Source organism: Lactuca saligna, chromosome 7 (assembly GCF_052625555.1).
Source record: "Lactuca saligna cultivar CGN05327 chromosome 7, ASM5262555v1, whole genome shotgun sequence".
Lineage (NCBI taxonomy): Eukaryota > Viridiplantae > Streptophyta > Magnoliopsida > Asterales > Asteraceae > Lactuca > Lactuca saligna.
This window is the reverse complement of record NC_136423.1, coordinates 27,509,688-27,534,610: the sequence shown is the minus strand read 5'-3', so window position 1 is coordinate 27,534,610 and position 24,923 is coordinate 27,509,688. Positions and strand designations below refer to the sequence as shown.

Below are 24,923 nucleotides of genomic sequence, written 5' to 3'. Positions count from 1 at the left end.
ATTGTCATCTTTTGCCCAAACTTTACTTTATTTGACAAAGTGATCCTTATACATGCTTTTTGTTTTGTTTTTCACATCATAAGCTTATAATACACTTTTATCTTTGTAGTATGATGACTAGTATGTTTAGTTCATGAATCTCACCCATTTTGGTTAAAGTTTTCGAGATTTGTAGGGTTTTACCACATATTCACAACATAAACCAAGAAAATAACACATAACATGTATAAACACATAGATCTACACATAATACTTGTATTCTCCCCCAAAAACATGTAAAAACCGAAAACAAGGGGGTATAAACTCACCTTTGCTTTGTTATTTCGGTTTTGAAGAAGAAATGGAGAGATTTTTGGTCCTAGCAGGCTTCTTGAAGAACTTTGGAGCTTAGATGGCTCTAAGATGCATGATTCACAAAATGGTATGAGTTAGGAGGAGATTTTTAAAGAAATCAAGAGCCTAAACCATGAATCTAAGCAACAATTTACCAAGAATGGTGATAGTGGTGAAAAATCCTCTTGAAAGCAACCTAAATCTCGAAATTTTGATGGAAGAAGGAGGAGATTCTAGAGAGTATTTTGAAGTGGTGTGAAATGAGAGAATGGAGGTGGGGTGGTGGGTGTCTCGGCCAAAAATAAGAAGGGGGAAGAGAAAGGGTTGTTGGTCATTGCATGATAGATTAGGGCATCTTAGTTTAGATATATGTGATGATAATGACCTAGAATACCACCATATCTTAATGAGGTGTCACTAGAAGGTAATTCCTCATTTTTCTCTTTTTTTTTTTTTGTTTAATTACATGGGCCGAGAATGGGCTAGAAAGAATGGGTATGAAATGGTTTTGGGCCCATTTTTGGCTTGTTCGAATTTCAAGGGCATTTTTCGGCCCATTGGGCTCTCTTTGGTGTTCACGGCCCAATTAAATAAAAGAGATGGAGTTCATGGCTCATTAAGGCATAGGGTTAGAAAGAATCATTCTAAGCCCAAATGGTCCAAAATGTTATAGATTTATGAAATGGGGTCCATTTAGAATCCAAATACAGTTCTAAGCCTAAGTTAGTCAATTTAAGTGCTTATTGGTCCATTAGACCCAATAAGAAAATCTTAATCCATATAGAACTTAAACCGGTATTTTTAGGATTTCAACTCCCAATTGTCTTTCAGAATTGCTTTGCATAGAGTTTTGAATTTCAATTGTAAATCTTGACTAAGTGTGTTGTCATAGAATGAATATAGTGTATACTCTCAAGTTAGAACTGCAATTATTATCATGGATGATATTTACATGATCATAGAACTTACTGGCTAAATTGCTAGGTGTGATAGTTTGGGTGAGTTGGACTTTTGTCCTTTCTGTTTTTTATAATCACTTCAAAAAAATAAAGCCACATTATTAATTGATATTTGATATAGGTTATAACAAGTTAAGGTATGTTTTTAGTGGTAAATATGAATTTTATGTCCTTAGGCCCCACACACAAAAATAATTAAAGACCTTTGAACCAAAAATAAATATTCTATAGTGCTACACGGAAATTATATATTTTAATAATTAGCATAGTATTTAAACATTTATTAAAATGATGTATTCGGGTTTTTATGTAAGTGATATTTCTTAAAATAAAGTTATTGTTCAACTGATGGAAAAAAATGTTGTCCATAAATAATAGAATTTTATTAAAATAAAGTAATAAACCAATGATATTGCATTTAAATATGAACGAACATAATCTTTCACAAAAGAAACATTATTTATTTTGAAATAAAATATTCAACCATCCTATTATCATTCACACATGTTCAAAATAGGATAAAACGCAACACTTATCGATCCCTATTTTTTCTATAACATCCCAAAAATATAGATAAAATTTTTATTTTTTCAAACATTTAAAATAGTACAACAAATTGTTCCAAAATCAGTTAGTATATAAATATTCTCAATATCAGAGTAAATCAAGTAAACATAGCTGAATAAAATCTAGGAGATGATGTGTGATAATGTCAGGTCTTTCCCTTTGGAATCAGAAGTAGTGATGAGATTTAGAACTGGAAAATCGGACTGGAACCGGAACCGTTAGAACCGGAATATATAGAACCGGTTTCGGTTCCGGGTTTAAAAATTGGTTTTATCCAGGTTCCGGGTAATCCATGTTTGGGTCCATCAGATCCGGGTAAACCGGGTCTAAAAACTAGAACCAGTTTTTGGAACCGGAACCACTTTTAGGGTCGAAACCATTTTTTTGTGAAGCATTTAAAAGATGCATATCTCATTCGTTTCAACTCCGATTGACATACGGTTTTTTCTAACATGTAGTTTAGAGTTTGTACATGATTTTAGAGTATAAATTTGCCATTTTTAGTTTTATATTCATTGAATTACAATCCCCCAAAGTCAATATATCAAAGCTGAAAGTTATTAATTTTTCAGTTTTTTTGTATTCGGTGAAAGTTTTAAAACATTCATATCTAATTCGTCTGAAGTCGGATTAATATGTGGTTTTTTTCAACTTGTAGTTTACAAGTTGTATATGATTTTAGACTATAATTTTATCATTTTTGGTTTAAATTTCAATGATTTATAGTCCTCCGAAATCGGGATATCAAAACTGAAAATTTTCAACTTTCAGCTATTTGTTTTTGTACTTTTTATTATGTGAAAATTTTAACACATGCATATCACATTCGTTTAAAGTCGGATTGACATGCAGTTTTTTCTGGAGTTCATTTTAAAGTTTGAACATGATTTTAGACTATATTTTTGTTAATTTTGGTTTCATATTCAATGAGTTACAATTCTCCAAAGTCGGGATATCAATATGAAAATTTTCAAAGTTCAACCCACTAAGTAGTAAGTAATTACCAAAAAATTCTGGTTTTTCCGGGTTTTCTGATTCTAAACCCACTTTATCCGGTTCCAACCTACCCACTTTGATGTTTCCGGGTTTTCCGGTTCTAGATCCACTTTACCCGGAACCATACCCGAAACCGAACCGGAACCGGTTCCTATATACCGATCCGGTTTCTAGTTCTACAAAATCCCATTAACCGGTTCCGGGTTTTCCGGGTCCAGGTCCATCCGATCCGGGTTTGGACCCACTTTCATCCCTAATCAGAAGTACCTGAAACATTTAAACCACAAAATTATAAGCACAAAGCTTAGCGAGTTCCCTAATATACCAATTACCACATAACCATATGGGCTCCGTTCATAACATATCGGGCACCGCCCATTTAATTCACACAGGCCCCACCTATTTAATTTAGACAGACCTCGTCCAGCATACCTATTAAGCCCTGCCCATCATACATAACTAGTATTACACAACCTACAAATGGACCATACCAATATACAAACGGGTCCTGTCCAACATACATGCAAAAGTCATAAAGACAACTACTATCTTACATAGTATAGTGAGAAGATTCACCTCGCTCATAAAATCGGATAAACCACAGCTCGAAGTCACGAAACCGGTGCTACAACCCACCTAATGAATCACACGAGGTCACACCTTAATCTATACTCTAACATTAAGAAATCTGATAAAAAGTCAACGATTAAAGTTAGCAGTTAAGGTCAACATCAGTTGACTTCCACGTCGTGGCCAACCCATAGTCACGTCGTGACAAATAAGCTCAATCTCGATTAAAATGTCAGTGTCGTTCCCACCCAGTCAAGATCAAATCAATTACCGCACTATGGTGGTCATGCCACCACATCATCGTGGTGTCGTTCCAAAACAGCCGTCGAGCCCCCCATTGTCATATCGTGACACCCTTCTGGGCACGTTATGGTTACTGCTCAGGGGCAATTTAATGCATTAAGTTTGTAATCCCTTCAGCCATTCAATCATAGTTTTAAAAAAGGCTTATTGGGACCCTAATGGTCCATAAAAATCCTTGCCCTGATGACATGCATGTCCAATGTATGTCATTTTCTCAACTAAGTCAAAATGGCATAAAGGGGTCAAAACCCCATGCATGAACTGAATGCTTCATAACTCTTTAGATCTGAAACATCTAACCATCTAAGGACCTCAAGGACGAATAAAGTTGCAAACTTTATTGAATCTATTCACTCAAAAAACCAAGACCATGAAGGAAAATCATTTAAATCTAGATCTAAAAGAAGCTAACCAATAAGATATGAAAAATAAGACTTGCAAAGGTCCAAAAGTTGCCCAAATGAATTGTTTAAGCTTACCAAAAGGTCCTCTACACCACAAGGGATTTCTTCCTCCTTGAAGGATCACCAAGAATACCAAAATGAGCTCAAAAATAGAGAAATGAAGATTAGGGTTTGCTTCAAGGCTTTAGAAGGTAATAGAGGCTAATGGTGGAGGAAACTCTAGCCATTACTTTCCTTAAATAGGGCCTTAATCCCAAAAATTAGGGTTTGTCCATAATTAGTCACCATGTTGTGGCTAATACATTGTCACGTCGTGGTAGCTAAATGAGATGTGTGTTTCCTGCGGCCATGCTACGTCGTGGTGATACCTCCATCATGTCGTGGCCCTTCAAAACTTATAATTTTGCTTTAAAAATTCTTACCGAAAATCCGGATGTTACACTTTCTTCCTATGGTGTAATCCAAATTTTCAATGGCTGAGTGACATGCAGACATGCAATATTGTAATATATGAAAGAGAGTTGAGTTCAAATATCATGTTTGTTAATATGGCTCTTTGTTGAATGTTTATTTTCTTTAAAGTACAAGTCAAAACATTCATCTTTATCATAACATGATTGTTCCATCAAGAACATTTCTAAAGTTGTTTCCGATGATGAGGATGGGGATGAAGAAAACATTCACAGGATCAAGAGCGATCCTTCCATATTATTTGGGCGGGACTAAATTAAATATATAACTTTTTGTCATTGTGCGCCTCAATTACCCTTATCATATACTAATCTACTATCCATGAAGCATTACCACCTCCACTTAGACCATGGATTGTTGAATCCAGTCCTAATACGTCCAAAACTGTTAGTTCAATCCTTTTTAATTACTTAGTGACATCCCGGAATGTAGGAAATGAGCACCCTTTGTGGGGTTTAAAAAAATTAAATCTTCTCTAAGTGAGGTCCACTTAGAATATCATTGAGAGTCGACATAATCTAAAGTCTTATTCGTTAAACTGCTTCGGTAACTTAAAAATGAAAAATAAATAAATAAATACGTGCTTTGGTGTTTTCATGGTCATAGCTTGATAATTTTTTTAGTTAGTGGCTTAAGATTTGATTGGTGTATTGTCGTATTATGAAATAGTCTGTTTTAGAATGATTAGAGCAATGTTTATGCTATCAATCCTGCCGACCTTTTATGCTGTCAATCCTAACCTTGACATTTTGATTGAAATTATCCAACTAACTATATTTTCAAGTAAAGATGGAAATTATGCGTCCACCAAAGATTCAGCCAGACAAAAAAGCAATTATCGTTTTATATATATATATATATATATATATATATATATATATATATATATATATATATATATATATACACGTTCAGGTTCATTTGAGATCATTCTAATTTTGTGAGACCGTGAGACCAAATCTAAAAATAATTTTAAAATGCAAAATAAATGGAAAAATCCAAAAATTCTTTTTTTAAATATTATTTTCGGAACTTGAATTAACTAAAAAAAATAAAAAATAAAAATCCCGTTTTTTTTTAAAATACATGAAATATTTTAAATAGAATATTACACTGACATATTCTAAAAAATAAATTTAAAATGCAAAATAAATGGAAAAATCTAAAAAAAAAAAATTTAATATTATTTCCGGAACTTGAATTGACTAAAAAAAATAAAAAATAAAGTTCTTTTTTTTTAAATACGTGAAATATTCTAAATAGAATATTACATTGTACATATTCTAAAAATAATTTTAAAATTCAAAATAAATAGAAAAATCAAAAAATTCTTTTTTTAAATATTATTTTCGGAACTTGAATTAACTAAAAAAAATTTTAAAAAAATTAAAAAAAGATTAAAAAAAAAATACATCTCACGGTCTAACAAAATTAGACCGACTCACATAAACCTAACTCTATCTATCTATCTATCTATATATATATATATATATATATATATATATATATATATATATATATATATATATATATATATATATCCACTTTGTCGTCCTCAACACCCGATGGCACCATATGACATAGGATTTAAAGGAAAAAAATAACGGAATTACAACAAAATATACAAAAGCCTCAGTATACAGTATATATATATATATATATATATATATATATATATATATATATATATATATATATATATATATATATATATATATATATATATATATACTACTTATAAAAGAAATCTAACTATTTCTATAAATAGATTAAATATAATAATATTATTTTTTTTAAGACGTCCAAACTATTAAGCTTGAAGTACAACCTATTTATAATATAATAATATTAAAACTTTAACCCTATCATTTATCCCCTAAAAATCTCGTATCAAATTAATAGAAGAATTCATTTGCAAATTGAACCCGTCAATCTCAACACTTCAGCCATTTGAAGCGGTCAATGTCAACAATTTATAGAGGATCTCTTCTCTCACATTGGTAACAAGTCATCTCATAATATCTATCTTCGTAATTCCTTCAAAGTAAGAAATATACGCACACTCTCTCGAAGAACCTAACCAGTAACCAAGATATTATCACCACCACCACCACAGCCACTCTGCCTCCTTTCGCTTTCAACTAACCACTATCACGAGTACCGCCCTTCCTCTCACCCACGACATGAACTTTCTTTTGGAACATAACATTTTTCTTAAAAAAATATCGTTGAAAGAAGCTATTTGTCCCCGCCGCTGTGCGCGGGTAACGGCTAGTATATATATATATATATATATATATATATATATATATATATATATATATATATATATATATATATATATATATATATATATATAACCAAAATCAAATAAGAAGGGAATTTTTGTATGAAGGTAAAAAAAATTATATACATATATTTTTATAGTAAACAAACAAAATAAATTATTTAATGCATCAAAAGTAATATGATTCACGAAAAAAAATATCCTAAAAAAACTTTTTTAAGTAAATCAACAAAAAAAATTCACTTTTATAACAATATTAGTGAATATCAAGAAAAGCATCGTAAAAATGAATCACCGATATGTTTTTCAGAAAAAAAAAAAAATGAATCATACTATTTTTTATTCATCTAGTGATTTATTTATTTCATTAGCCAAAAAAAATACCGAAAAAATGCTTGTTTTTTACAAAAAAAAAAAAAAAAAAAAATCTTAGGGTATATATATATATATATATATATATATATATATATATATATATATATATATATATATATATATATATGTATATGCCATAATTAACCCCTATTACCGATTTAGTAATGTTACCAAGATCCAACTTTAATAATAGCAAAATCGAAATTGCGGCCATTTTTAGTTATTTAACTTTTGGTTTTGTATTCATTTGATTACTTAATTCTTTTTAATTTTTATAACGTTATCAAAATTTTGGTTTTATGCTCATTTAGTTACTTAACTTTTGGTTTGATCACTTACCTTCTAGATTTGTGTTTATTTAGTCACATAACTTTTAAAATTGTGCTTACTTAGTCATTAAATTTTTAAAAAAATTTAAAAGTTTAGTGAGTAAACGAGCATAATTTTAAAAGTTAGGTGACTAAAATTTTTAAAAAAATTTAAAAGTTTAGTGAGTAAACGAGCATAATTTTAAAAGTTAGGTGACTAAATGAGCACAATTCAAAAGTTAAGTGATAAAATCAAAAGTTAAATGACTAAATGAGCACAAAAACAAAAGTTTGATAACCTTTTAAAATTTTAAAAAAGTTAACGAACCAAATAAACAAAAAATCAATATTAAGTTGTAACGCCCCAAATTTCAAATACCAATATAACTTAACATAGTCCCAAAACTTTCAGAATTCAAGATTCAAACACTAATGTAATTATTAATAATAATAGTGGAAACAAATAGAAATTTAAGTAAACACTTGGCGCTCTACATTTTCCTTAAAACTTGTCGTCTTCTTCAAGTCTGAACTTTATCATTTCCATTCCCGCTGCCACTTGCTACATTATTTCCTAGGTTGCGTGCATTTAAAGACTCTAATGGGTAAGCCTAGGGCTTAGTGAGTTCGTGGTTTTCATGCATATTGACGTCAATAAAATAAAAATAATGCAACAATTTATCAATATAATTCTTTTCATTTCTTTTCACCCTTGATGACACATTAGGGAACTACTGTCATTTCCAGGGAACAAGTCCATCCGTCGGACACAACAAATATGTTTACGGCTAGATAAACAAAGCGTAAGCTCTCCGCCGCGTACTAACCCTTGGTACGACGACTAATAATAAGACTGTGTAAATACACTTGTTCCATATATATATATATATATATATATATATATATATATATATATATATATGTCACCCACCGTTTTCACCCTTTTATGTGAAATAATTCACAACATTTCACACAAATATTCATAGCAATAGCAACAGTAATATATAATTGCAAATAATTTAGAATCAACTTTTCATGCAAGCATCACAAAATTCACACGAACTCACCTTGTTGGCATTTAGGTTTTAACCAAAGTTTGACACGCTACAAACACCCTACAATCCACCAACGAATTTTCCTAAGGCAACAATCCCAGAAAAACATCTTATGCGATCATTTTGGTTCAACTACGTGTCTCACCCAACCAACTATTAGAAACGATAATTGTTAATTATGATTTTCTTTTGTAGTAACTTTCTTGAACAATTTATGACACTTCCCTTTATAATACTATTATTGAGTAAAAATTTTATGATAAAATATTTTAATTAGCCATCCCAAAATCAAACAAAAAATGTTTTAATCATCAAATGCAAAGGTCAAAAACTAAAATTATGTTGAGTATGTGATTTTACGTTAACAAATTATGTTGGTGATTGCGGTTATTTGGAACAGCGATAGGGGTGGCAGGAGGCCACTCCAGTGGTCTTTTGATGCCCTGTTCTTGCTTCCTTCGACTGTATTCAATGAAGGGAGTGTGGAGAAGGTAACTAAGTAGCTTAGGGGTGGGCAGGGACAGGATCCCCCTGATAGCTGTTGTGATCTATTGAAATCAGTGATAAAATCCAATCCAGAGCGCTTGTGTAGTATGATAAGCAATCAAAGTACTAAAAATGCTGAGAATGTTGGTATCAATGTCACTAAGGCCCAAGAATTACCAGCAAGATGTGGTCAACGTGTCAACCCGATCTCATGCATCACCTCCACCTCTAAGACTTCTCCAGGTATCACGATCGGATCGGTCATACATTCCCTGACCTTTTTCTATCTTTCTTGTTTCTATTAAGCAAACTTATAATCTTCATGTGTTTTTCAGGTACAAGTGATTCCCAAAGCTTAGGAAATTCCATGGTCCACTTACTGTACATGTTGATGCTAATCGTAGCTATATATGCTTGATCCATTTTATTTTATTTTTTGTTGCATGATTAAACTGAATGTACACCAGAGGTGGAGTTGGGCAGTAGGAGGGCCTTCTGCTTCTTTTTTCTTGCTTAAAATTGCTAGTGAAAACAAATGGGATGAGGGAGAGAGATGTGGTGATCGAAAGAGAGAGAGAGAGAGAGAGAGAGAGAGAGAGAGAGAGAGATGGGTGGGTGGGTGGGTCCCCCTATATATATATATATATATATATATATATATGTGTGGGTGGGTGGGTCCCCCTATATATATATATATATATATATATATATATATATATATATATATATATATATATATATATATATATATATATATCTTCTCTACTAATAAAACAGTACTGAAAACGCCACTTGGCAGTCCCTTAGCCTCTCCACCTTACGTTTTCCCGCTCATATATTATAAGTGAAGTTCCCACTTTGCCCTTCTGTTTGAAAACATTTTCTACATCAGCAAACATTAATTATGAATAAGTAAATAATAAGTAAATAAGTAAATATGTAAATCAGGAAGTAAATCAGGAAATTTAAAATTGATTTCTGTCGAATATGCAATATCCATCCCAAAAAATCAGCTAATCAATTTAAATTCCATTATCAGCTAATCAATTTAAATTCCATATAGTGTTAATCCCTAAAAATCAGGCAATCAGTTTACGCATAGATGATATATTTCAATACAACTTGAGAAGTCAATACGATTCCTGTTAACGTGATTTATTCAATACGATTTCAAAGATCACATATTCATCGTTAGGTTACATTTTAGAGGTGACATATTCATCATCAGGTCAGCAAAACTACACTGTTCTTTACCTTTTCTGTTTCATCAATTTTATATTTTGTTTTTTTCCCTGTTATGTATAAGAGAAAAGTTTTTGATACATATGTTTACAAGTAAAAAAACATCGATTCTTTAGTGTAAAAGATAAAAATCGCATAATCATGTTCACAAGTACAAAAAACATTGATTCTTTAGTGTAAAAAAAGGGAAACACATGTTATATTTTATAAAAAAAAAATGATCTTAATGTTATGTTAACATCATGTGAAAAGTAGATGTCAGTAGTTTTCTATTCAAGTTTTAAAATCATCAGTTTTCTCAAGGTTTTAGTTTTTAAAATATATTTCTCAAATATTTTGTTTTAATTTATAACAACTAACTAAATATTTTTTTAGGATTCCTTTTCACAGACCGGTGAAAATTTAACTCCATGTGCTAGGGACAAGTCAACTGCAACAAGTCCTATAAAATTCATTTCTACACCAATTGAGTTGAAAAGAAACCTTGCTACATGCATAGATATTGATGAAATGGAGAATTTGTCTACTTCTAAAAATCCTAGACTGTCACCACCAGATGAACAACCAACTCCTCTTTTGGTACCCAAGAAAGAAAAGTAAATGCATTTTACTTCGACAAACAATCTTACTTCGTGTTTAATTTTGATTTCGCATCATAGACTCCTAAGCCGTTTACGTTTTTATCTTTCTTGGTTTTGAATGTTTTTTTTTTGGGATTTCATGGTTGTCATTTTTGTTTCTTGAAAGTACATTCGGACCATTGGGTTTTTTTGTAGTCCTATAATTTGGTTTGTCATGTTATTTTGTTTTTCCTACAACTTATTTTAAACTACATTGCTTTATTCCCACAAAATCTTGAAGAATTACATTCATATGTGTAATTATGCAGTTACTTATATGTTTCATTTTACATATCAATTTATTTGACATACCACTTTATTTTACCTAAATGTACTTCTGTATTTACACTATCTCTGTAATTAACTAACTTATTTACCCCTAATCAACTTAAACACATAATAACACGTGAACTGCATTTCACTCCAATATTGAACAAATCACATACACGTGAACTGCATTTCACTCCAATATTGAACAAATCACATTTCACAGTCCTTCTTGACTTCGCATTTTTCTTCCCCGATTCGCATTCTACTGTAAAATTCACATTCTTCATTCACCCTCTTTCTTCGCATGTTCCAGTCATTTTTTTTTAGTTCATTCGCATTTGAGTTGTTTGTCTCACCAAATACGAAATGAATATTAACCATAATCACCTTCGTATCTTTAACCCCAATCCATACAACCTCATATGCAAAACCCAATTTTGATTTGTATTACCAAATGCGAACATTTTTGCTTTTACACGTGAACTGCATTTGACTCCAATATTGAACAAATCACATTTCACAGTCCTTCTTGACTTCGCATTTTTCTTCACGAATCGTCCCTCAATCAATAACCCAATTAACCCAATTGCTAATCGAAAATCAAAACTTATCTGTTTTCATATGCGAACCCAACTGATTGGCTTTTCAAAATCAAATTCGCAACTCCAAATGGTTCGATTATTCGCCCCAATTCCAAAATCAAATAACAGATCCTTCGTATGATTCATTTAATAACCAAGGCTTCTTTTACTTCAAAATGACCATATTGCCCCTAACTTGATAAGTATTTCATATATCTCAATTAACAATTAAGACAAATCAATCAATCAATCAATTTGTATAAGAAAAATGTGAAATTCTTAGCTTTCTTCCCCAATTCGCATTCTACTGTAAAATTCACATTCTTCATTCACCCTCTTTCTTCGCATGTTCCAGTCATTTTTTTTTTTAGTTCATTCGCATTTGAGTTGTTTGTCTCACCAAATACGAAATGAATATTAACCATAATCACCTTCGTATCTTTAACCCCAATCCATACAACCTCATATGCGAAACCCATTTTTGATTTGTATTACCAAATGCGAACATTTTTGCTTTTACACGTGAACTGCATTTGACTCCAATATTGAACAAATCACATTTCACAGTCCTTCTTGACTTCGCATTTTTCTTCACGAATCGTCCCTCAATCAATAAACCAACCAATTAACCCAATTGCTAATCCAAAATCAAAACTTATCTGTTTTATATGCGAACCCAACTGATTGGCTTTTCAAAATCAAATTCGCAACTCCAAATGGTTCGATTATTCGCCCCAATTCCAAAATCAAATAACAGATCCTTCGTATGATTCATTTAATAACCAAGGCTTCTTTTACTTCAAAATGACCATATTGCCCCTAACTTGATAAGTATTTCATATATCGCAATTAACAATTAAGACAAATCAATCAATCAATCAATTTGTATAAGAAAAATGCGAAATTCTTAGCTTTCTTCCCCAATTCGCATTCTACTGTAAAATTCACATTCTTCATTCACCCTCTTTCTTCGCATGTTCCAGTCATTTTTTTTAGTTCATTCGCATTTGAGTTGTTTGTCTCACCAAATACGAAATTAATATTAACCATAATCACCTTCGTATCTTTAACCCCAATCCATACAACCTCATATGTGAAACCCATTTTTGATTTGTATTACCAAATGCGAACATTTTTGCTTTTACACGTGAATTGCATTTGACTCCAATATTGAACAAATCACATTTCACAGTCCTTCTTGACTTCGCATTTTTCTTCACGAATCGTCCCTCAATCAATAAACCAACCAATTAACCCAATTGCTAATCCAAAATCAAAACTTATCTGTTTTATATGCGAACCCAACTGATTGGCTTTTCAAAATCAAATTCGCAACTCCAAATGGTTCGATTATTCGCCCCAATTCCAAAATCAAATAACAGATCCTTCGTATGATTCATTTAATAACCAAGGCTTCTTTTACTTCAAAATGACCATATTGCCCCTAACTTGATAAGTATTTCATATATCGCAATTAACAATTAAGACAAATCAATCAATCAATCAATTTGTATAAGAAAAATGCGAAATTCTTAGCTTTCTTCCCCAATTCGCATTCTACTGTAAAATTCACATTCTTCATTCACCCTCTTTCTTCGCATGTTCCAATCATTTTTTTTTAGTTCATTCGCATTTGAGTTGTTTGTCTCACCAAATACGAAATTAATATTAACCATAATCATCTTCGTATCTTTAACCCCAATCCATACAACCTCATATGTGAAACCCAATTTTGATTTGTATTACCAAATGCGAACATTTTTGCTTTTACACGTGAACTGCATTTGATTCCAATAATGAATATTAACCATAATCACCTTCGCATCTTTATGTTGATTATTTTAAACATGGAACATTTATGTCTATTATTTATAATAACTATTATTTTTGTCACGATAAATATGTTATTTTTAATAAATAATCAATAACCAATTGTAAACAAAATTTATATCTTTGATTCTCTAAAATTAATTCATACATTTTTGTAATGGTTGCAGCATATTTACTTATCTTCTGTAAATAACCTATATTCAACAAACTATTTCCTAATATTCTATACTCCTTTTTTAGATGAAATTTGAATATTAAACTAATTTTTAGTTGTAATCTTTTAAATTCCAAAAAATCAGGAAGAAAATTATATCTAATAAAGATCCAACAACAATAAAATCATATAATCGTAATCTTTTTCCAATATTCAAGCATATAACTTTAACTCAAAACGTGAAATCCAAAATTTTGAAACACCTCATTCGTCTTCTTAATGTTCAATTGTTTCTGCGATTTTTTTTTCATTAAGCTTACATCAAACTGCTTCGTTAAAGTTGTAATCCTCATTCTAGTTCTACCTGCAAGATTTCCATATCCATATGTCAGGTTAGTATTATCAGTTTAGATCACTTTGTTTTCTCTATGAATTTATGGTTGAAATTTACAACAATAATCAATATGCTGGAATAGATGTTTTTCTAATTGTAAAAATATAATCTTGAATAGATACATAAGATCAATAAGCAATTTATAATCATCACGATTATCGTGTATCACACAATTTTACCTTCATTGATTCCATTCAAATTTCGAAGAAGACAGTTTCCATTGGCTGTATGTTTTGCAATGACCATTAATAAGAGTCAGGGACAGTCATTATCCAAGGTTGGTTTGTTTCTCAAACATCCCGTGTTTTCACATGGTCAATTGTATGTTGCTTTATCTAGAGTCCAAAGTAGGGACGAATTAAAATTGTTAATTTTAGATAAGGATGGTAGTCTCACAAATAAAACTTCCAATGTCGTTTATCAGGAAGTTTTTGGGAATTTATAAACAATGCTTTTCTACCATCTTTTATTTACTTTTCTACCATCTTTTATTTACTTTTCTTGTATCGTACTTCATCTATCATATTAATTAATTAATTTTTACAACTTTATTGTATTTGACTTATTCATATTAATGCTAATATCACTATTCTTCATTTTTTCTAAACTTTCATATCTTTTTTTTGTTACAAATTAAAAACTATAATTATATTTCAATTTATCATCCGTGGATTTCCACGGGTTTAAACCTAGTATATATTCTTAATAAAAGACTCTTTAAAAAGCCAGATGTTCCCTTTTTAAACCAGTGTTTTGCCACGTGTCATTCCTTAAGCAATTTACTCACTATTTTTCCCGCCCATTACCTATTCATCTATTCCAGCATCAACTCCTCTAAATCAGCTCTCCTGATTATCATTCCCTGATTTATTGCCTAAAATCTCTTAAATTCAAATTATTAGATAATCCATTTCCTTATAATGTTTGACGACTAATCTTCTCTTCATCGAATCTCCTTTTGATTTTTTATTTTTGTGTCTCTCATCATCTTCATTATAAGAGTGAGATATAGATGAAAACCAAGAGTTATCAAGCAGATACAAGTTTTTTGGTGTACATGTTGGTGATCGATAGTTTTTGAAGCTGGTTGGCCATCTCTCTTATCTATCGGAGCTTCTCGGTCTTGTACACTGTATCTTCTTGCTTCTCTCCAAAAACCAAAAAACCCTAGACGTCATTTTTTTGCTTCATTATCTCACAATTGGTAAGTAGTTTTGTGTCTTTTTTTGTTGGTTTCTTGATTCTCAAAACATTGGTTGAGTGGTTTGAAGAGTTTGCAAGTTGCTCGTTGAAAATCTTGAGTATTTTAGTTTCATGAAATCTCTCCTTACTATCTCACTTAATCTAAATTCACACACCTAATTCTTTTTGTGATTATAGAATCTTGGAGCACTAAGTTTATGGGTTAGCGTTTCAGCTGTGTCTCTTTTCCATGGGATTGGAATCTAGGGTTTGCAATATATCCGATTTTAGTTGGATATGTTGCCTGTCTAGGTCACAAACTTCACCATATACCTGTTTATTCCTTTTTTATTTTAATTTTGGTGATTTCTTCTATCAATGGTGATAGGGTAAAAAAAAACAGGGCTTTAACACCTGCAACTACTTCCGGTGTGTTTTGACCTGGTTTGGTATATTACCCTTTTTTGGAAATCATTTCTCGTACTTAGCCATTCAAGTTTGAGTGGCATCATGGTTTTAATGGTTATCATTCTAGGAGGCAGGAAAGACTCCTCTCCTATGGTAAGTAAAAAGACTCTTCTCCTATGGTATTTGGTTTTTTACCCTGATTTATTTTAACATTGCTATTCCTATCATACTCTATAGAAATCGTCCATGAGTATACCAGAAGTTATGACATCAATTAGAATATGTTATGAGAAATATAATTGGTTAATATCTTCTTCCACGACCATTATCTTTCTTATTCACCTTTTAGACTCGAATGATACAGACATTTACATGTATTATGCATAAGGGAATTTTTATATAAGTTTTCTTAGTTTTTTAAACATTTTTTCAACTTAATTCAGCCAATTTTTAGGGTCATTTTAGGGTTATATGGTAACAGATCCATGTTGATTGATTAAGAAGAGAAAAACAAAAGAATTCATATTTATCTTAGATAAATTATAGCATTGTACTTTAAAATTACATTGCTATTAAAGTGTTTTTTAAGCTATTTCTTGCTTTACCATACATAGTCACGTGTATACATAAAAGTGACTTAAGTAGTACCATTGTAGAATAAATCATAATGATCACACTTCTAATCAGTTGTCCTACATTGTAGTTGTCTTTATAGTGCCTTTCTTTTTGTAGTTTGATTGCTAAAAATTTTACCGTATTTAAAATGCATATTGATGTCTTTATCTATAGAAAGCAACATCTCTGTCATGGTTTTAAAAACTGCAACAGTTGCTAATGGCTCTATTCTTTGATATCTTTTTTTTATCTAAGACCAATTGGATCACTGTTATTACTAGACAATGGAACATACTTTTGTTTTCTATTGAATGGATTATATAACTTCATGTGAAAGTCAGTTTGCTCGACTTTAGTTACTCCATTCCATAAGTATTTTGTAATAAATACACAACCCGTGATATTATCATATAACATAAACTTTAAATTTAAGTTTTTTTTTATTGAATTTCTAACTAAACTTCAAATGGCCCCTTTGAAATGTAGATTTTTAGGAAGAGATTTGCTGATTGACAAATGAGATGAATTTGGGTTGAATAATCCATCACCAAGAGGTTATGAAGGAATCAATGGATAAGAATAAAAAATCAGTTGAGTGTGGCTTGAGTAATCATGACGCTTTTGTTATAAGATGGCCCTGCAGATTGCATTTTTTTCCATTTCTAGACACAAATTGTTGTGGATTCTTCCGTTGTAATATATTCCATTTGCATAGGGAGTTTTATTTTTGTCTGTGTTAGTGATTTTAAAGTGATCTAATATATTGAAGAATGGTGTGTAAAGGAGTGGATGTGAGTTTTAGGTTTACCACTTATTAGGAATAACATTTTAAGATTAATTCCAATTTATTTGGTTTATAACGGCTGAAAATTGTTGTGGGAACATAAATAAGAACGTGGAGCCGCATACCTTTCCTAAATAGATCATTGGATTCTTCATGTATTTGCTTATAGGTATTTGTTATATGTTACTTATAATATATAACGTGAAATGATTTGTGTACTTAATTTGTATTTTAAAAAAATGTTCAAAAGTTTGTAAAATATGTTCATACTTAGACGAGTTTCTTTTTGATCTCTTTGAAAATGAAACGAAATGGCGCAATATAATTTAACCATTGATTTTTGTAAACTTTTATTTACTTAATGTAGATGAAGCTTCACCATTCATTTGTTTTAAAATAGTTGAGAGATATAACTTTAATGGGTTAATTGAATTGAAACATGTGACGGTTTTTTGTTGCAGAGGGTGGTATAAAATTAAAATTTTATAAAACATCATTCAAACCAATGTGTTGTTATAGTTTGAAGTATCTATCTTTATAAATTAATAAATTTTTTTCTTATCATTATATTATGATTTATTTATAATTTTTTATTTTTTTATCCGTGGTGTCCACGGGTTATAACCTAGTATATATATAAGACAAAACTTCATAAATGGTCTCTGTAGTAGTGAAATGACCGAATTGTCCTTCATTTAACGGCTAAAAGCTAACGGGGTTAACGAAAATGACCATTTGTTAAAAGTTTTGAAACCACAAGGACGATCCATGAGGTTTATTGAACTCAGGGACTAAACTTGATATTTTCGGAAACCACAGAGACTACTTTTGAAGTTTTGTCTTAATTTTATAACTGCGGTTTTCATGGGTTATAAACTAATAAAAGAATACATAGAACAATATTGTTATGGTATGTGGCATTACGGTCAAATTAGAAAAAAAAATGTTAAAATTGGACGAATCTAGTGAAAAAAAATGTCACATCATTATGGTAACATGTTTACCAAGTAATAACGGGATGACGAAGGATTCTTTTCAAAATATTGTGTCTTTCATTGAAAAACTAAAATATAGTTCTTAAGCAATGAAAATGAGCAAAATCTAGTGGTTTTCATGTAATTTACCCTAAGTCATTATATATGTTGAAGCCTTACATTGAAGAAAAATATTTTTTTCTACTTCTCTCAATTTTTCCGTGATCAATACAATTCTTAACAAATTTCATATAACTATATTCAATAATCAACATCATGTCCAACACAGTTCTACCACATGTCCACCAAAACATCCTCATTTCCGCCGCTTCCATCTTCCTCTCATGATTCTTCCGAGTCAGCCAACATTCAGAATCATACAACACAGCCAGTCTGACTGACACCCAATAAAAATTTCATTTCATGAGACCTTTTTGTCTCGCAATACTCTTCTCTCATTCTCCACTTCAACCAATATGATGTGTGTAATGTCATACTTTATGCACAAAAATACAACCTTTTGTTCATCTTCAACGTCATTATATTGAGACCTATGCAACACTATGCCCTGGCTCTTTTACAACCCCTTTGCTTTTCATCAACTCCCGAATTCTCAAAACATCATTCCATCTACCAGAAAAAGCATACAAATTTGATAAAAGCGTATACGCAGCACTACAATCTTGATCTATGTTGAAAATAGCTTGTGTAACTCTTTCAGCCATTTTTAAATTTGAATGCATCTTACAAGCACTAAGTAAAGATAGCCAAATAGATTTATTCGGTTCCATTGGCATGTTTTTAATCAACTCTTCAGCTTCATGTAACCTCCCACTACGCCCTAAAATATCAACCATACATGCATAATGCTCAAGCTTCACCTTCTTAAACTTATACTTTAATAAATAGTTAAATATATTTTGTCCTTTTTCTAACATTCCAGAATGACTACAAGCAGAAAGAAGCCCAGTAAATGTTATATCATCAGCTTCATTTAACATCCCTTTACTTATCATTTGGTTAAAAAGGATTAAACTCCACATCCCATAACCATTTTGTGCACATCCTACAATCATAGAGTTCCATGAAACAATATTCTTTTTAGGTATTTGTTTAAATACGGATAATCCGTTTTGTATATTCCCATGTTTTGTGTAGAATACAATAAGGGAATTGCCTACAAACATGTCGGATTCAAGTCCTAGTTTGATAGCTGCTCCATTGATTACATTCCCTTTGTTTGAATCTTCCATTTCACAACATGAATTTAAGGCACTAGTGAATGAAGATTGATTTGGAAGAACATTAGATCTAAACATGTTGGAGAATACTTGTAATGCTTTCTCATGTTTGGAATTTAAACTGTATCCAGTTAAGAGGGAAGTCCAGACTACCACAGACGTTTGTGGATTCTCATTAAAAACTTTTGAGGAACTATCAGTGTCATTGCAATGTGCATAAAATGTGATTAAAGGGGAAGTAATGTATGTGTCTGAAAGGTAACCAAGTTTGATTACCTGACCATGGATCTTGACACCTAAATGGAAATCTTTTGCATTTGCAGAAGCTGTTATTGCAGATGAGAATGTAAATGAAGTGGGTCGAATGCCAGATGGCATCATCTGGTTGAAGAGAAGTAACGCGTCATCACTCTTTCCAGCTAGATCAAGCCCGCTGATCATGGAGGTCCAAGTGATGATACTCCTGTTTGGCATCTCGTGGAACAACCTCACAGCATCTTCTACTCTCCCATTTATGAAATATCCATGAATCATTGAATTCCAGGTAGCTTCGTCTTTTAATGGCATCTCCAAGAACAACTTTTCAGCTGCTTTTGTCCTTTTATATAACAACAACCCGTTTAACATCGTCGTCCAAGAAACCACATTTCTTTCAGGCATTTCTTCAAACAGCTTACAACCTAACTCCAAATTCCCACAGTCGAAACAGCCTTTGATCATAGAGTTCCATGTTACCACATCCCGAACTGGCATTTCGTCGAACAGCTTCAAGGCGTTGTTAAGCCGATTGTTTCTTACATGACCTTGGATCATCTTGGTGCACGAGTAAACATCTGGGTAGGAGACTTTGTTCGGAAAGACAAGAGCTTCATAGGTTCTTTGATGTTTGAGATGATCCGAAGTTATGGGAATGTACACAGGGGTAGTTTGTTTGACATGATTCGTGATAGTTGTTAAACATTTCGAGGATTGTGCGAGTGTGACGTTTGTGCATAAGATGGTACGAGAAACATCAGATGACCATTGTAAAACTTTGAGTTTCCTAATCATGGTAATTCCATTCGTGTCTTAGAAAGAAGTTGTGATAACGAGAACTAAGATAGAGAAATTGCACACAGAAGTAAAGTCATCGTTGCCAGCAAAACCATTAAATCAATAATTCAAGAATCAAAGTCCATAAATCCTCCAAAATCAGAAGCAATTTACTGTTTTTCTGTTTACATAACTCCAATCGATTCAAAATCGTTCCAAAATCCGAATGAGAGAATCGTTCCAAGATTGTCTACTGACTACTGGACTTCCATAGCATCCATTGGGCTTCAAAAATACAGAATAGTAAATGGGCCTACATTTAGGCCCCCTCCAACTCCAAGTTGCTGACATGGGCCGGACAGTACTTGGGCCGACACTGTCGACATGGCACATCTTTTTCATTAAGCATCTTTAGTTTGTCACAAGTTTTCATACTCTATTATATAAAAAAGTAAAAGACAACCAAATATATATATATATATATATATATATATATATATATATATATATATATATATATATATATATATATATATATATATATATATATATATATATATATATATATATATATATATATGAAATCAAAAAAATGATTTATATATGATAAAGAATATTTGAGCAAAAGCCTTAACCAAAGAATATACCATCTTTTTTATTAGCTTGCCTTAAACCCGAAAGAAACCCTATCATCACCTTTACAACGTAACCCCACAAAACCCTTTCTCACAAACACCCTCAACAAGGAACGAACCAAAAAAACATTTACAAATGAAGAAAACTCATCTATAAGAAGACACATATCTCATCCTTACCCTAAATCACACAAACACACACCGATCTCTCTTGTCTTTTTTGAGTCGATCTTCAAAAAAAAAAAAATGGCGAACGGGCAAATGAGATCAGTGGCGTCGCTCATTATGGTGTTGAACTTCTGCATGTACGTCATTCTTCTGGGCATCGGTGGTTGGGCCATGAATAGAGCCATCGACCATGGCTTCATCATTGGTATAATTTGTTGTTCTCTTTTCACCATGATCATGATTTATATAAATATATATACACGTACACTGCTAATGTTTATATATGAACAGGTCCAGGATTCGATTTGCCTGCTCATTTTTCGCCAATTTACTTCCCGATGGGAAATGCAGCCACGGGATTCTTTGTAACCTTCGCTTTGATTGCTGGTGTTGCTGGCGTTGCATCGATTTTGGCTGGATTTGACAATTATCGTTCTTGGGATTCCACTAGCAGGCCGGCGGCAGTGTCATCTGCTATCATTGCATGGGCCCTTACTGTTCTTGCCATGGGGTATTATATTCGATTAACTCTTAATTGATATGTTCAAATATACGGCATGACCTTGCATGCATGGTCTAAAAGAAACTTTCAAATTATCATTATATGTAGGTTTGCTTGGAAGGAAATTGAGCTCGAAGGCAGAAATGCCCGCTTGGTGAGTTTATTAATTATGATTTTGGATGTAAAAGATAGAAATTATCATGAAATATGAGTTTAATTTGGTTGTTTATTTGGTATTGTAGAGGACGATGGAGGCATTCACAATTATCCTTTCTGCAACTCAACTCGTATATGTAGCTACCCTTTACGGTTGATGGCTTCAAGCGGTTGACACAAACCAATGTCTTAAAGGTGTTTGTGTGTATAGGCTTGTGTTTGGATTTTTTTTTCTTGATTCTCTTTCGTTTCTGTAAGCGATGATATGATTGTATTTATGAAATGTAATAAAAAGATTTGGATTAATGACTATTCATTATTAAATTTGCTTGATTATATATATATATATATATATATATATATATATATATATATATATATATATATATATATATATATATATATATATATATATATATAAGTTCTTTTGATAATTTAAAGTTTTCTGAGAACTTAAAAACTCTTAATCCGCTCAATCATTTTTCAAAACCAAAACCATCAATATTAACGAAATGCAGCGTCTAAGAGAGATCAATCCTAAAAAAAGATCTGACGAACTTTTGTTTTGAAATATACATATACGCACATCTAAATATTCATATATGCATATATTTTGAAGTGTGAACGATAGATATAATTATTTGTAGTAATATTGAAAGTTTGCAGTCATAAGGACTGGTAATGCATCATTATCCCTCGTAATATTTGATAATAAGCAGTTATATAAACTATGGACGTCATTGTGTATATATATATATATATATATATATATATATATATATATATATATATATATATATATATATATATATATATATATATATATATATATGTGTGTGTGTGTGTGTGTGTGTGTGTGTGTGTGTGTGTGTGTATAGAGGTGGGTTCAATTGAGAAAATAAAAAATGTTGAGAATGGGGGAATCATTCTCAGCCACTCATTTAATCTAAGCATAAAAAGACACGGTGGCAAACTTGTAAATATGTTAATAACCTTCAATCTCAAATATGTAACTATTGAAAACTCGATAACAGTTCGTTCATCATTAAAATTTCTCCTCTACCCTTCAAAAATCATCCAGATTTCTTCAAATAAACCATCATCAATGTCATCTAGTGTTAATCAATCATCGATATTCGTGGCTGGGAGGTTCGTCGTTCAAGACAGATTTGCAACCCAAATTCATCAATTTCATCAATTTGTTAAAGTTCATAACGGATTTGGAACTGGAATTTCCCAGATTCGCAAACGAAATCAGTTGGAATCGGAATTTCTTCGTTGTTCATGAAATTAGAATCGGAGTTTTGAACTCACAGTCACAATCAACACTGAAGGACTCAGAATCGGTACTCACAGGTTCTCAATTGGACTTTCGGAAATCAAAATCAAAATGAGAAATCGATCAGACATAGGATGTCGCATCTGAATTTTGGTATATTTAAAATCATTTTTCGATAAAAATAGCTTTTTAAAAATTAAAAAAAAAACGAAAAAACTATGTTTTTGTATATATATTAAGGTAATAATTAACATAGTTTAAGGAAATATGCTTTGTTGAAAAACATATGTCTATTCATTTCTCATTTCCGTTGGTACGACGGAGGCTTTTACGGCAAAAATAAATGAGTGGTTGAGAATGATTCCCTCATTCTCAACCTTTTTTTTCAATTGAACCCTCCCATATATATATATATATATATATATATATATATATATATATATATATATATATATATGGACTTTGTAACGATCATCACTTGAGTTATTTAATATTTATTTAATTAATTGTTGGGCTAAGTGTTTAATAGATGGATTATGTGAGTGGACCATTATTGAGTGGGCCGAATAGTTGGGCTGCCAGAAGACATACGTTGGGCATAGCCTTGGCGTACGATGGGCGTAGAGGAGCATTGGATGCGGGGGACACATGCACGTATGCGCAGCATACCAAAGAGTAAGCGCAACGTATGTGAGCAGGTTCCAAACCCTAATTTTTAGGGTTTAAGCCATATAAATACAACATTATGACTCAAACCCTAGCCTCCTTACCAGCCTCTCAACCTCCGAAACCATAGAAACCCTTTCATACTTCATCCTTGTGTGTTGTTGGCTTTGTGAAGCTTACTTTGGTGATTTGGAGCTTGGAAGAAGAAAAGAGAAGTTAGAGAAGAAGAACTTGAGTATCTTGAGCTCAAGGATCTGAGATTACCTCACCATTTGGCACTCATTAGAGGTATAAAGCTTTCATTTCAACATTCCTTATAAATGCTTGGATCTAGTGTAGTGATGTTTTGGGATCTTTTTAGTCCCAATAATGGATCTTTAATATTCCAACTTGTTTTTAGGTCTAGGTTTGCCACCCTTAGTGATATATATGAGTCCTATAAGGAGTAAAGTTTCAATCTTTAAGGCCCATTTGTGACCATGCATGATATCTAACCATTTCCATGGAAGTTAGTTGCTATATTCTAAGTTTGTGTTTATTTGGTGGGTTACAAGCCACCAAGTAGTCGACTTTATGATTTAAGACATGCTAAGGGATTCAGATCTGTAATATGGGCTTAAGGTCTTAATGAAATAAGCATTTTTGAAGTTGATGGCTTAACAGGGTAGTACGATGAGCATACACGCCAGTATGCACGGCGTACAAGCCATGCAAGCTATATGTGTAGCATACAAAGGAGTACGCTCAGCATACTCTCAAGATTTGGGCTTCATGTCTTTTGGGCCTCTGATTGGACCAAATCTTTAGACTTAGTAGCTGTTGGGACTTAATAGGCCATCAGAAGTCAGATAATGGACCAATGACAAGTTTAGGCCTAAGGGAAGGCCCATTTGAGAAGTTGGGCCCAATTTAGAAAATTAGGCTATTAGTGGGCCTTTAGTAGGCCATTAGTGGGCTTTGAAAGATTAGATGGAACTGGCCTAGGCTATGGTCCAAACTAGATATGGTGTAAAATGGTCATTTTACCCGAGGAAGGATTATTGGATTTTGAATAAGTGTTATTGTTAATGATAGTA

The 24,923-nt window shown here is 31.9% G+C and overlaps 2 protein-coding genes and 1 long non-coding RNA gene across 3 annotated transcripts; 2 read left to right on the top strand and 1 right to left on the bottom strand.

Annotated features, from left to right (window-relative positions):
• The first annotated feature begins 15,110 nt into the window (after nt 1-15,110).
• LOC145006231 (uncharacterized) lies at nt 15,111-17,142 on the top strand. Its single transcript, XR_013662841.1, has 2 exons — nt 15,111-15,948; nt 16,897-17,142. It is a non-coding gene; the product is annotated as an uncharacterized LOC145006231 (long non-coding RNA).
• A 1,207-nt stretch (nt 17,143-18,349) lies between these two features.
• Nucleotides 18,350-20,684, bottom strand: LOC145003951 (Pentatricopeptide repeat (PPR) superfamily protein). Its single transcript, XM_078962848.1, has one exon. It carries the CDS (start codon nt 20,457-20,459, stop codon nt 18,720-18,722), a length of 1,740 nt encoding a protein of 579 aa, XP_078818974.1. The 5' UTR covers nt 20,460-20,684; the 3' UTR covers nt 18,350-18,719.
• Nucleotides 20,685-21,241: 557 nt separating this feature from the next.
• On the top strand, nt 21,242-22,226 carry LOC145005460 (membrane protein PM19L-like). The gene is made up of 4 exons (XM_078964546.1): nt 21,242-21,449; nt 21,536-21,755; nt 21,855-21,900; nt 21,989-22,226. Exons 1-4 carry the CDS (start codon nt 21,323-21,325, stop codon nt 22,058-22,060), a joined length of 465 nt encoding a protein of 154 aa, XP_078820672.1. The 5' UTR covers nt 21,242-21,322; the 3' UTR covers nt 22,061-22,226.
• Nucleotides 22,227-24,923: the final 2,697 nt, after the last annotated feature.